Raw genomic sequence first — 11,888 nt, forward strand, 5'->3', positions numbered from 1 at the left:
CATATAAAAGATCAGATATAGAGCTTTTCTGAGAAAAAGAAAAAAAAATTGATTTAGGCCATTTTTACCTACAATGTGAATGTAGATAATGTGTGGCTTCGACATGTAAACAATATACAGTGATAAGGATAGATAGCACCTAGCAAGATGGCGGCCAGGTTCAAAGCGCGATCTACAACAAGTTTTATTAATATTTAATAATTAGTTTTAACTGTTCATTACTATCAGAACTACCCCTTTAAAAATGTTTCGAATAGCCAGTTTGGTTATTATATGATAAACTGTATTGCTATACAGCCTGTTTTCGCCCCTCTGCGCTGTTGTTCGCAGACGCTCATTAGCATTTAGCTTTAGCCTCGCGCAGTTGGCTCCGCCCCCTGCGCTCTGATTGGACGCACTGTTACCGGAGCTGTCAGCTCCGCTCCGGGGAAACTTTCCTCTCTGCTCAGTCCAGGCTGCAGAGCCACACAGGCTGACTGTTTGCAGCGGGCAGTCGCGCTTCCATTTTTATTTTTTGTTGGGTTGTTTTTTTTTTGGTTTTGGTTTTTGTTTTTCTGTAAGCGAGCTCGGAGAGCACCAAGAGAGACTCCAGCCGGATCCATGCCAGAGCGCACTTTTATTGGAAAATGATAATCTGCACGAGCAAAATGGAGTACCCCTTCAGATCGCAGTGCCAGCGAGTACAGAAACAGGTAGGTTATCCTGCCGTTCATTCATTTGCCCACGGATAAAAGAGACGAAAAAAAAAACAGGCGATTTTTAAAAGCCGCTTTACAGCCATTTTAGGTCTTAAACTGTCGCTCTTTCCCCGTTCGCTGTTAAGGTATAAATATATTCACCTCGGCTGTTTTTATGTTTCGGTTCGTAAACTTTTTACCGGAGTAACGGAGCGGCTCGGAGTTAAGCTAGCTGCCGAACGGAGCGACGGAAAGAGCCGAACCCAAGTTCTGCCGTTAGCCGCTCAAACTGCTCCCGTTTCGGGGGGCGAGGGGGGCCCGAGTTAGAAACCCGAAGGGCGAAACGAGATTTACGAGGTTTAATTCGGCGTCATTTACTTACTTGAGAGGGAGAGAGAAGGAGGGGGGACAGAGGAGGGGGGGAAAGGTTTCCATCTTCAGCCGTTTAAATGTCACGTAAAGCCCGCAACGTCCCGTCGCTCGGTCCGAGCCGAAAAACCCCGCAAAAGAAAACGAGCCGAGACGTCTTTGTTGTTGCCTCTTTACAGGAGCGACCTGTGCGTTTTTAATCTCATAAAAGCTTGTTTTTTTTATAAATGTATATTGTTTTTATTGAAGCTTAACGGGCTCCTAGTATGAAAGGAGGCTGCAGGTGAAGCTGACATCTTATTTAAGGGGATTAAAACACAAACAAGTGATTAGTGTGATGTGAAGTAATGCGGTCATTTTAAGCCTTGCTCCTTAACACCGCGGTTTATCCATTAATATAACCCGGGGTTGTTCATGTTCCTGCAGCCCTTTCTTAGTGTTGGGGATCCCTATTGTGCTGTTTTTTTTTCTCCTCTTTGGTTGAAGAGGACTGCCAATCAAAGTTGTTTTTCTCCCCTACTGTTGTCTTTGCAGTTTGCAACAGAAAGGGGGCGCTGTCCCGAATGCAGTCCTCCCCCCTCTGACAAAAATACTACTAATAAAAAAATAAGACATGTTTGCTGCAGACCTGAGTCCAGAAATGGACCAAAAAAAGCAGCAGTTCTGAGCTGAGACTCTTCTTTTTTTTTTGGTTGCAAACCTTTTCATGGACAAGCAGTGAGCATTTGTTTTGTTTTTGAAGAAATGTGCAGGTTAGTTTGCAACCCATTTCAAGGTTCTTGTTTAGGCGACTTCATGACCCACTCCCTCTTTATTTGCTCCTCATCAGTGGAAGTCCCGTCCCTGATCGACCCGCAGAGATTCAGCCCGCCCGTGGCTGCATGTAGGTCTGAATTTATTTTTTTCCCCTGCCTTGCAAACACGGCCTTTTGTTTGTCTTGGTTGTGCTGTATATCCCCCCCCCCTCCTCCTCCTCCTCTCCTCTGCAGCTGCCTTGATTTGCATCACTCTTTTTTTTTTCTTAAAGTAAAAATCAGCCCCTGGCCTGCTCGGTTTCTGCCCTGTGTGTGCGGAAAAGGGGGGGTTCTGGAGGACGGGAGCGCATGATAAGGATGGACCCCCCTCCAGGCTGAGTTGGGATGTAGATTGAATGTCCTCCTCCCACCACACGCTACACAAACACCCTTTGGAGGAGAGCTGGCGTTCTTTCTCTCCCCCCCTCACTCCTCAGCCCTGCGCTCCACTTCAGGCCGCTGCTGTTTTGTCAGCCTTTTGTCTGCGTTTACCTTTCCTGTCCTCGGTGACGTCAGCCCTGTTTTTCACTTCATCCCTGCATCCTGCGTCTCTCTGATCAATATACAAACGACCTCTCCAGGATCAGAGGGGGGGGGGTAGTTTGAATGCACCTCGCTGTCCTGCTTTTGCGGGCGAAAGGAGTCGCCGCTGACTGCGCCGTGGACGCAGATCATAGGTTTACATGCATATTTATGTACAGAATATGTTTTGTAATGCCACCCACAGTTGCCTGGATGTTTCCTTGGTGCTTTATATGTCCACCCACACGCTCGTTACCATTTTTTTTTTTTTACCTTTTGATGTGGGTGTTTGGGTTTTTTGTTTCCCCTATATGTGAGCGAATGAATGCATCTCCTTGTTAAAAAAGTCCTGCCGTGTGCAGCTTGTGCCGTTTGTTTTCAGGCGATGAAGATGGACCTGAAAGGCCAGCGTCGTCTTCTTCCTCTGTTCATACTAATGAGAATTAACAGCCCAGCGTTCCTCGAAAGGATTCCCGTTTTAAACTTGAGCTGTAGCTGTTATGGTTGATCCTTGGAAGTAACAATAAGATGTGACTCTCGGCTACTACCACGCCGAATCTTAGCTCAATATCCGTAAAACTGAATGAGTTGGTTTAATTTTTTTTTTTTTTTTTTTAAAGGTCAGTTGATTCTTGAATCAGGTCAACGTTCATCCAGGGATTCCTTTCTACAAGTTTCATAAGTTCAATCCAGATGGGTCGTGTTTATGACAGAACTTTAAAACATAAACTGCTATGTCATTTTAATGAAACTCACAAAGTTTAAGAAGTAGAAAGACCCTGCAGGACTCGTTATCTTCTGGGTTGTCAGCAGAACGTGTCTGTGACGTAGGATGTGTCATTTCATGCTACGTGAATTCTCACATCCACACTAGTTCCTGTTTCAGATGAACAGTTTTGTCAGATTTTTTGTCTAGACATGTTTTGAGATTACGAAAAAAAAAAAAAAAGCACCATTTTCTTTCCCAACTGCCCGACTCCGGTGATGACGAATTCAATCTCCTCGAGTGTCGCCACTCAGGGCTCCGCTTTTTCCGTTTTGATTGTTTCTGGGGAGACGAATGACAGAAGTCGGCGGCTTCGTTTGCACTTTCCGGCCTGCGTTGTGCCGTTTCCGTTTCAAAGACGCTCTGCTCACAGGCCTGCGAGGGCCCGGAGGTCAAAGTTCAGCTCACAGGTCTGTAAAGTTTAGCAGTGATGCTTTGACGTAGTTCACTCTTTCCTTTCAAGTTGTTTCCACACATTACAAAGGAGAGGTGTCTTTGAGCAGCACACAGCTTTGTCCATCTTCTTTGACAAACCAAAAGTTTCGTATCTGTTGGGTCAAATAAAATCGCCGAACAGAACAGTTTTTTTTACTGGGTTGTCCATCATAGGCTCGCAGTCTGAGTCGTTTTTCTCCCCTGACAACTAGATTTATGTCTTCCTGCGTGTTAGCTTCTTGGAAACATTTCCACCCAAGGTGTGTTTTCTGCACAGCGCCGGCTTCTTAAAAGTTGCTCAACGCAGATTTGATCCTCTCAGCGATCAAACGTGGAGCAGTAACCCAGGTTCTGCGGCTCAGCATACCAGTCAGCAGCGCCGCTCTTGTTGGTCTTTGATTGGCAGCCACCTGTGCACTCCACATTCTCTCCTACGCTGCTTTTTTATTTTTTCATTTTGGGGCGTGGGGTGTTGACAGACCAGAGAAGGTCAGAGTTTGCATCTGAGCACGTTTCCTTTCAGCCCCAGCTTCCCTCGATCGCTCCGGTTTGTTGCTTTCTTTTGTGCCTCGTCGCAGCGTCAACATGTTGCTGTTTTTTTTGTTTTTAAGATCGAGAGGCGGAGCGTCTCTCAGGATCGGGCAGAAATCATCAACACCACCCGGAGAAGTGAAACGCCATACGCAGCTTCCATTCGGATAAACATAGTGGCGAATACCAAACAGCCACCGTGAGCTAAAATTAAGTCCGAGGAGTCCGTTAGTTGTAGTTTGCTCTGTCCTGATGTGCCTCACTGGACAGGAATAATGATCCTAGACAGCAGTTTGTTAATACTTTGCCAGTATTTGTAAACTTCAAGCTTTAATCGGCCGTGTGCTCAGGTTTCACATGCGGAGGAGCCGAGTCTGTGGCCAAGCACCCAAACACCTTCTCCTAAAGGCCGGCGACAGATCTAATAAATAGTCGGGCCAGCTTCCCTCTCTGCATGGGCCCGTTTCTCTTGGCTCCTTGGTCCAGTCGCTCCCATTTTCGTGCGTTTGGCCTTCTCCGTTTCTCGAGCTTCCCTCTCCGAGGCCTCCTGGGCTCAACTTTCATATTAGTTTCTTCATCTGCGCTTCCTCAAAGTGTGTAAAAATCCCCCTCCTTTTTTTTTTTAAATGGCAACTTTTCACGTTTTTCCCTACTTTCAGCTCCATGTTAGTCACGCTTGTTTTACGAGTTCCTTTTTTTCGTTTCACATGAACAGCAGTCAATCCAGTGTCTCGTCTGCGTTTGATCAACATTAAGGGGGTCCTTTACGTCTGCGGAGACGCTGTTGTGAGCTCGTATTTTTTTTTAATTTTATTTTGAAGAAGAAAACAAAGTCAGGAATGCGCTGGGTTGCTAGTAGCGCCGGTATCGCAGCGATACATTTGCTCCTCTTCCAAAGCGGCCTCTCTTCCGCTGATTTAAGGTGTGGAACATGACTCCGGTCCAAAGCACAGCCTGACCCCCGGCGTCACATGCTGTGGACTCTGAAGCCCAACTCTGCGCTGAGCCAAGAAGCTTTGGAACAAATTAAAACCTCATAAATACTCTTAAGAACAGTCAGCTTGTTTTTTATTCCCGTTTTATTACATTTGAAAGTAGTCGTCATGTCTCCTTTTCATGTTAACGGGAACACATGGATGCATGAAATCAAGGAATTTATCTTTACTAAGTTTTATTTTGAGGCTCCCACGGCTTGAGGAGAAACATATTTACTGAATTTGTTGTTATAAAATGTGAATCAAAGCATTAAACTGGAGGGATGAGGGAAATAATTACCACTAATGTTTCTGCCATTGTTGTTACTTCCTCAGGATAAATACAGAAGAAAGGAAAGTCCTCGGGTTGAACTGCAGAAACAAACGGCTGATTGTCGGGAGCTTTCCTGTCAGAGACCAACCTCTTGTCTCTTGTCTCCTCTGTCCCGGTCCCTTCAGGTGATGGTGAACGGTGAGAAGGAGCGCGTCTCGTTGCTGGTCATGAAGAAACTGGTCAGCAGGGGCAGCGTGGACGCCGTGTCCCAGCAGATGGCGTCTCACCCCCAGTATCTGGAGAGCTTCCTGCGAACACAGCACTACATCCTGCACATGGACGGGCCCCTGCCGCTGCCATACCGCCATTATATCGCCATCATGGTCGGTGACCTGGCTACTGTTACAGGTGCACGTCAAAGCCCCGACAGGCGATCTTAAGATCTGCGTTCTGATTGTTTTCTTTCAGGCCGCTGCACGACATCACTGCAACTACCTGGTGTACCTGCACCTGGCCCAGTTTCTGCGGGTGGGCGGGGACCCTCTGTGGCTGCAGGGCTTGGAGGCGGCGCCCCCTCGCCTCCGCCTGCTCGACCACATCAACAAGGTGCTGGCCCACCAGCCCTGGCTCACCACCAGCTCCCATATCCAGGTAGGACGCTGTTGTCCAAAGATGGAGCTGGTTTTCCCCTGTTTCTCGTGATGTGACGTGACGCCTGCCTCTCCCTGCAGACTCTGCTGAAGGCGGGCGGACAGTGCTGGTCTCTGGCCGAGCTGGTGCAGGCCGTGGTGATCCTGGCGCACTGCCACTCCCTCTGCAGCTTCGTGTTTGGATGCAACACGGACTCGGACTTCGTTCCCCTCACCAAGTCTCCCAACGGCACCCCGCCGACCTTCTGCCCCTTCGATGCTGCCAACGGCAACGCCAACGTGCCTCAGTCGCTCACCGCGCCCTCTGAACATATAGCACGACGACGGGTAAACAGATCAGACCTTTTCGTGTAAACACGAGAGAACTGCCATGCAAATGTTGCCTCTTTAAGATGAGTGTTATGAGCTCATCCTTCAGACTCCAGATTAGTAAAACGGAGTTCAGATTATCTAAAAAAACAATAAAACTGGTCTCTTCGTCTGTTAGATTAGTTATTAGTCAGATTTACACTAATATTCTCTCGTCTTCAGACCTGCGCTCAGCTGTGACTGGGTCACTGGTCAGTCATTATGGGATGTATTTATCATCTGAGGAGGTTTTCTTGTGTTTGTACAGGTTCTCTAACTTCGTCAGATTAAGAAAGTCATTAATTTTTGCACACTAATTCCTCTGTGGATCTATAAAACTCATCAGCGATGAATAGATTCAGCTGAAAACTTCTCTTTATTCATATTTAGTCTCACTGAACACGAGGGTTTGATTGGAAGAAGACCTGAGAGGAACGGATCACCTCGGGTCTCTGATAGGGGAAAATCAGCAGCTCGACTGAAAAACGCAGCAAGTCAATATTTAATTGAGTCGTAGTTTCACGACGACGTGCCGCGTTAAACATCACAGAGGCCGACGTGAGCGGTTCGTACAGATTTATAGCCACGGAGCAGCTGCAGCATGAGTTAAACAAACAGCACTACAGATGTTTATTGTAAGAAAAACCATGAAGCAGGAAAGTTTAATCTGCATCTAATAATGAAATTCATTGGATTCCTCCGAGCAGCTGATCAGAAGCTGAATTACTCACCGGTTTGTTTGTTTGTGTGACCGCAGCACTTCACATTTGTGTTGTGGAGACGTTTCTTACAGAAATCATCAGGAGGAAATCATCAAAGTGCTCCTCCAAACACGAGGAGAGCTTCGCAAATCCATCAAGGGTTTTGTCGTTTGGTTTCTAACTAAATTATATAAAAGGTTATAAAATAGAAATGTGAATAAATTCCAGTGGAATTGATTTTCAACCAGAGATGAATTATCACAGTGAAACTGTAGGAGCTTTTGTTCGTTGATTAAATTTGGTTTTAGTATTTAGAATGCATGGAAAGGTTATTTTTGTAGGTTTCTTTGCATAAAATGTTTAAATCCTCTTGTAGCGTGACGTGGGCGACCCAGTCGGTTTAACTTGGTGCTGCTCTTTGTGCCGACAGTCTCTGGACTCCAGCTGCGACATGGTTTGTCTGAAGGAGAGGATCCAGAAGTCCCAGGAGGAGCAGGAGAGGAGAGACGAGCGTTTCCTGCAGACGCAGACCCTGCAGCAAACAGGTGACCCGCTGGAAGCCAAGCGAGCAAACAAACAAACAAACAAACACTGTGTTTACGCTGCAGCCGTTAGCCCCAGTGTGAAATTTAGGTCACACGGTGTGAAACCCGAGCGCTCCTCGGCCGCGCTCGCTGATGCACTCCCCGTTCCCCCTTCTCTGACTCCTCCCTGCTGTCATCGTCTCCACTTTTAGACATGGAAGAGGAGGAGGAGACGGTGTGCTTCGCAGACCTGTCGCGCTTCATCACCGACGCAGACTTCTGCTACCAGGAGTTCGCCCGCAGGGACGAGGACCGCTTCCAGGTGTTGAGGGTTCAGGTGAGAGGGAGACTTTGTCATGGCCGCCCTGCTGGGGGGCGGTGTTTGCAGTCAGAAAGCAGGATGCTATTTTATATATATGTATATATTCTGCATCTTAGGTTATTCACAGATGTCTCTGTTAATTAAATGTTTAACGTTGCTGAATAAGTTTTATGGGTTGAGACGACTCAGATGGCGCCGTTTGACGGTTTGGTTGTACTTGCAGGACTACTCGTGGGAAGACCACGGCTTCTCCTTAGTGAACCGGCTGTACTCGGACATCGGCCACCTCTTGGACGACAGGTTCAGGAGCGTGGCCACGCTGCCCTCGATGCACAGCCCCGACCTGAAGAGGGCGATCTGGAACTACATCCACTGTGTGCTGGGAATTCGGTGAGACTACCGCCTCGCCGAGCTGCCGTGCTCGGATCGCCAACTTTTTTTTATTTATTTATTTATTTATTTTTAAACGCGTGCCTCGCTTCTGCCCGCAGGTACGACGACTACGATTATGGGGAGGTGAATCAGCTGCTCGCGCGAGATTTGAAGCTGTACATCAAGGCGGTGGCTTGTTACCCGGACGCCACGAAGACCCCGGTGTGTCCTCTCAGCTGGACTCTGCTTAAAGCTTCAGAAAGGGTAAGAGAGAGGAGAGTGTCCCGTCTGAAAGCATGAAGGCTGGAAAGTAAAACCAGCCTGCAGCACTTCAGCTCAGAAATAAACAAAGTTATATTTGTTCTTTCATCTCATTCATAATTCAGATGTGCTGGACTCCTTCAGAGGAGCTTCAGTTTAAGAGTGATTGAACGGATTTCATGTTTTGGTTCGTTTTCAGGGAAATTAGCCGAAAAAACATTATGACTAATTAATGACCATCTTGGCTCGTTTGCGAAGCGTGTTAAAAGCTTGAACAGGACGTCCAAACTCAAGCGGGCGTGGTTGTTTTTTGAGCGGAGGTCTCCCGCCCACCCGTCGGACGCGTTCTCACCGAGCCGCTCTCTCTCCTCAGATACACGTGAACCTGCTGATCATGGAGGCCCGGCTGCAGGCGGAGCTGCTGTACGCGCTGAGAGCCATCACGCAGCACATGATCGCCTGAGGGCTCGGGAGAGAAGCACGGGAGTCGAGAGCCGTCCGCTCGGAGACGTGAGGACGAAGACATCTCAGCAGCTGGGACGAGACAGCACTTTGAAGGACGCAGAACCCATTTTTTTTTTTTCATGGCTGTGCCTCATTAACGTGCTTATTTTTCTTTTCTCTCAGATTGATTGTATTTATACCACAGTGTGCCATCCCCTTTGCTCACCCCTCCTGTTGTCTGTCTTCAGGTGAAGTCCTCTCAGAAAACATCCCGGCTGTCAAAGGTTATGTGCAATTATTATAGCTATTTAAATTTTGACCTACTGTCGTGTGTTCCAGTTCAGTCGGACTTATCAGTGGCCAACACTCCTTTCTTTGTTCGATCCTTTTGTATTAACTATGCTTTCCTAAAAAGAAAAAAACAATCTTTTGTACAAGTTGAATGAATGTTTTCGGGAGCCCTCGTTTGGATTTTTTTTTTTTTTTTTTTTTTGACAATCGTCGGTTTTGAAGGACGTTTATTGGACTGTGAAGATCTGCTCCCCCTGATGTTTCGTATTAATGCTGGTCAAGAACAAACAGCCGAGACTCTGCTGGACGTTATCACATCACTATAGTTTCTTTTAAAAAAACAAACAAAAAAAAGCACTTTTTAAAAAAACTTTATATCTATTTATAATGCAATGTAGCTCACGGCTGGACGTTGGGGTGAAATTTGTGGGTCTGACATCTTTTTTTTTGACTGTTCTCAAATGTTCAGACTTGGGTTTCCCACCACAGGTTTCTGAGTGAAGGTACTCCGTTTAAGACATTTCAAAGATTTCTTGTTTTTTTTTTGTTGAGTTTTCTTACAGCTGAGCCGCTTTCAGAGTGTTTGGGCTTCTTTTACTGACGCGCTTCAGGAAATATGAACTCATTATGGTTATCAGCCCAACGTTTCACGGAAAGAAGTTGTTGAAAAGAAATGTACAAACGATTTAAAAACAAAAAGAACCGCACTGCGTGTTGGAGCTTTCTATGTCGCTTTAGAGCGGATTATTTGGGTTTCTGACAGCAGAACGATGTGCAAACTAATTCTTATAATCTCTTCTTTTTTTATATATATATAGTTTTTGTAAAACTCGGAGTACTCCTTTGTGTTTCTTTCCGGGCTGTAGGTCCTGCTCGTTGCGTGGCTCGGCGGATTGTAGGGGACGGGTTCGGAATTCGTTAACGCGGGCGCCGTCAGAGCTGCTCGCGAGGAGGGAGGGTGGGGCTGAACGTCTCGGACGAATGGGAACAGATTATAAATGTTAGTTTTTTGTCCCGATGTCGGCCGGCGACATCGATCAGACAACGACCCGAGAGCCTTCGACACAGATGGATGTTTGAAATGTTCGACTTCAGATCATTTAGGATGGAAGGACAGTTATATTAAAAAAAATACACACAAACAAAAAAAAAGATATGAGAACAAGTGCAAATACAAATGTTTTTTGAAAATGTGAAAAACTTTCTATAAAAAACACTCTTCAAAGTAACCTCTGCCTCTTGTTTTTTTTGCCCTTTTTGTCAAATTACATTTTTTACATCAAGTTTTTTTCCTCCTTTTAATAATCAAATTCATGAAAATCCAGTTTTCTGATGAAAAGTGTTTCAGGAGAACTCCAACCTGCTAAACGTGACGATTATATGGATTCAGTGTAATTTAACACTCCTGCTGACTGTTCGGGCCTCCATGTTTGGATTAAAACATGGAAATTAGACACCAAAACGGTCGGCTTCATCAGGAGCGGCGCGCCACCACGCCGACAAAACCTGCAGAAAGGAGGGTGAAGTAACCAGAGGAGATCAATGGGACTTGAGGTGAAACGTGAGAAAACTCGTCCCTCTTCAGGTCAGAGACATCATTCAGAGTCGGAAGTCAGAGACTTCACCAGCCGGACGTGGCTTTTTCAATTTCCTGTCCTGTTTTTACACAACTCTCACATGAAACACAAAAATTCACACGTATGACCTTCAGAGTCTCGCTGTTTAAGAGTTTATACGACATGAACCTCCCTCGGCCTAATTCTCTGTCTGCCTGTCGTTGACCTGGCAGTCAGGGAGTGACAGATGCAGATGTGTGGTTACCAGGGCGACCACAATGAGCCACTTTTTACTCGTCCTATTCACGCTTCTTTAGTTCGGATTATAACTTTGTTCTTTTACGCAACAAACTCCTTCAGAAGTCTAAGTCAGGACGACCCGATAAACACACCTGGAGCTGCGTCACAAACACATTAAACACATTTCCTCTTTTCTTTCTCGAGCTGCTGAGGCCGGAGGGAAACTCTGGGGCGACGGCGCCCTCTGCTGATCAATGACGAGGTGGGGGGGGAAACGAGGAGTGGGTGTAAACAGTTTTTATTGGATTTATTTCTGCTGCTCTACTGTTCGTCATCTCTGACTGACTTTACAAATGTGTCAAGGAAGGAGAAAAATTAAAACGATAAACTTAAAATGGGGAGTGGAGGGAGCAAAAGAACTATGAAGATGATTACAAATCAGAGACAAAAAAAAAACAAATCCATCCCCACTCGCCTTTTAGTCAAAACTAAAAAAAACGCTGCAACAAACAGGGGGGGGTGGTGGCGATTCTGAACCTGGAAACATACGGGGACTAAATGCTACGTTAGGATAACTGAAAGAGGGGGAAATAATATGTGGATAGTTGTGTTATATAAGGAAGAATATAAGCAAAGTAATAATAACACCACACTGGACTGCTTGGAGGCAGCAACCGTAAACCAGCTGTTAATAACAGGGCTGTCAGTTCACAAAAACCAGCTAAAATCATCACGCTACGACTGAAACTAGGAGGAGAAGTCGCGCACGCCTTTGTTTCCAGATTAAAGTTGCTCTGCGTGTAAAAAAAAACAAACAAATAAAGGGGGGGGGGGGGG

At 46.2% G+C, this 11,888-nt stretch overlaps 1 protein-coding gene across 2 annotated transcripts; it reads left to right on the forward strand.

Moving 5' to 3' along the window:
• The first annotated feature begins 440 nt into the window (after nucleotides 1-440).
• Nucleotides 441-10,472, forward strand: si:zfos-80g12.1 (sestrin-3). Of its 2 annotated transcripts, XM_017408444.3 has the most exons (10): nucleotides 441-692; nucleotides 1,876-1,929; nucleotides 5,528-5,725; nucleotides 5,811-5,993; nucleotides 6,074-6,319; nucleotides 7,472-7,586; nucleotides 7,778-7,902; nucleotides 8,111-8,277; nucleotides 8,379-8,523; nucleotides 8,894-10,472. In XM_017408444.3, exons 3-10 carry the CDS (start codon nucleotides 5,531-5,533, stop codon nucleotides 8,981-8,983), a joined length of 1,266 nt encoding a protein of 421 aa, XP_017263933.1. In that variant the 5' UTR covers nucleotides 441-692; nucleotides 1,876-1,929; nucleotides 5,528-5,530; the 3' UTR covers nucleotides 8,984-10,472. The 2 variants fall into 2 exon arrangements, with proteins under 2 accessions (XP_017263933.1, XP_017263931.1); XM_017408442.3 differs by lacking the exon at nucleotides 1,876-1,929.
• The last annotated feature ends 1,416 nt before the right edge of the window (nucleotides 10,473-11,888 follow it).

This window comes from Kryptolebias marmoratus, linkage group LG9 (genome assembly GCF_001649575.2).
Source record: "Kryptolebias marmoratus isolate JLee-2015 linkage group LG9, ASM164957v2, whole genome shotgun sequence".
NCBI lineage: Eukaryota > Metazoa > Chordata > Actinopteri > Cyprinodontiformes > Rivulidae > Kryptolebias > Kryptolebias marmoratus.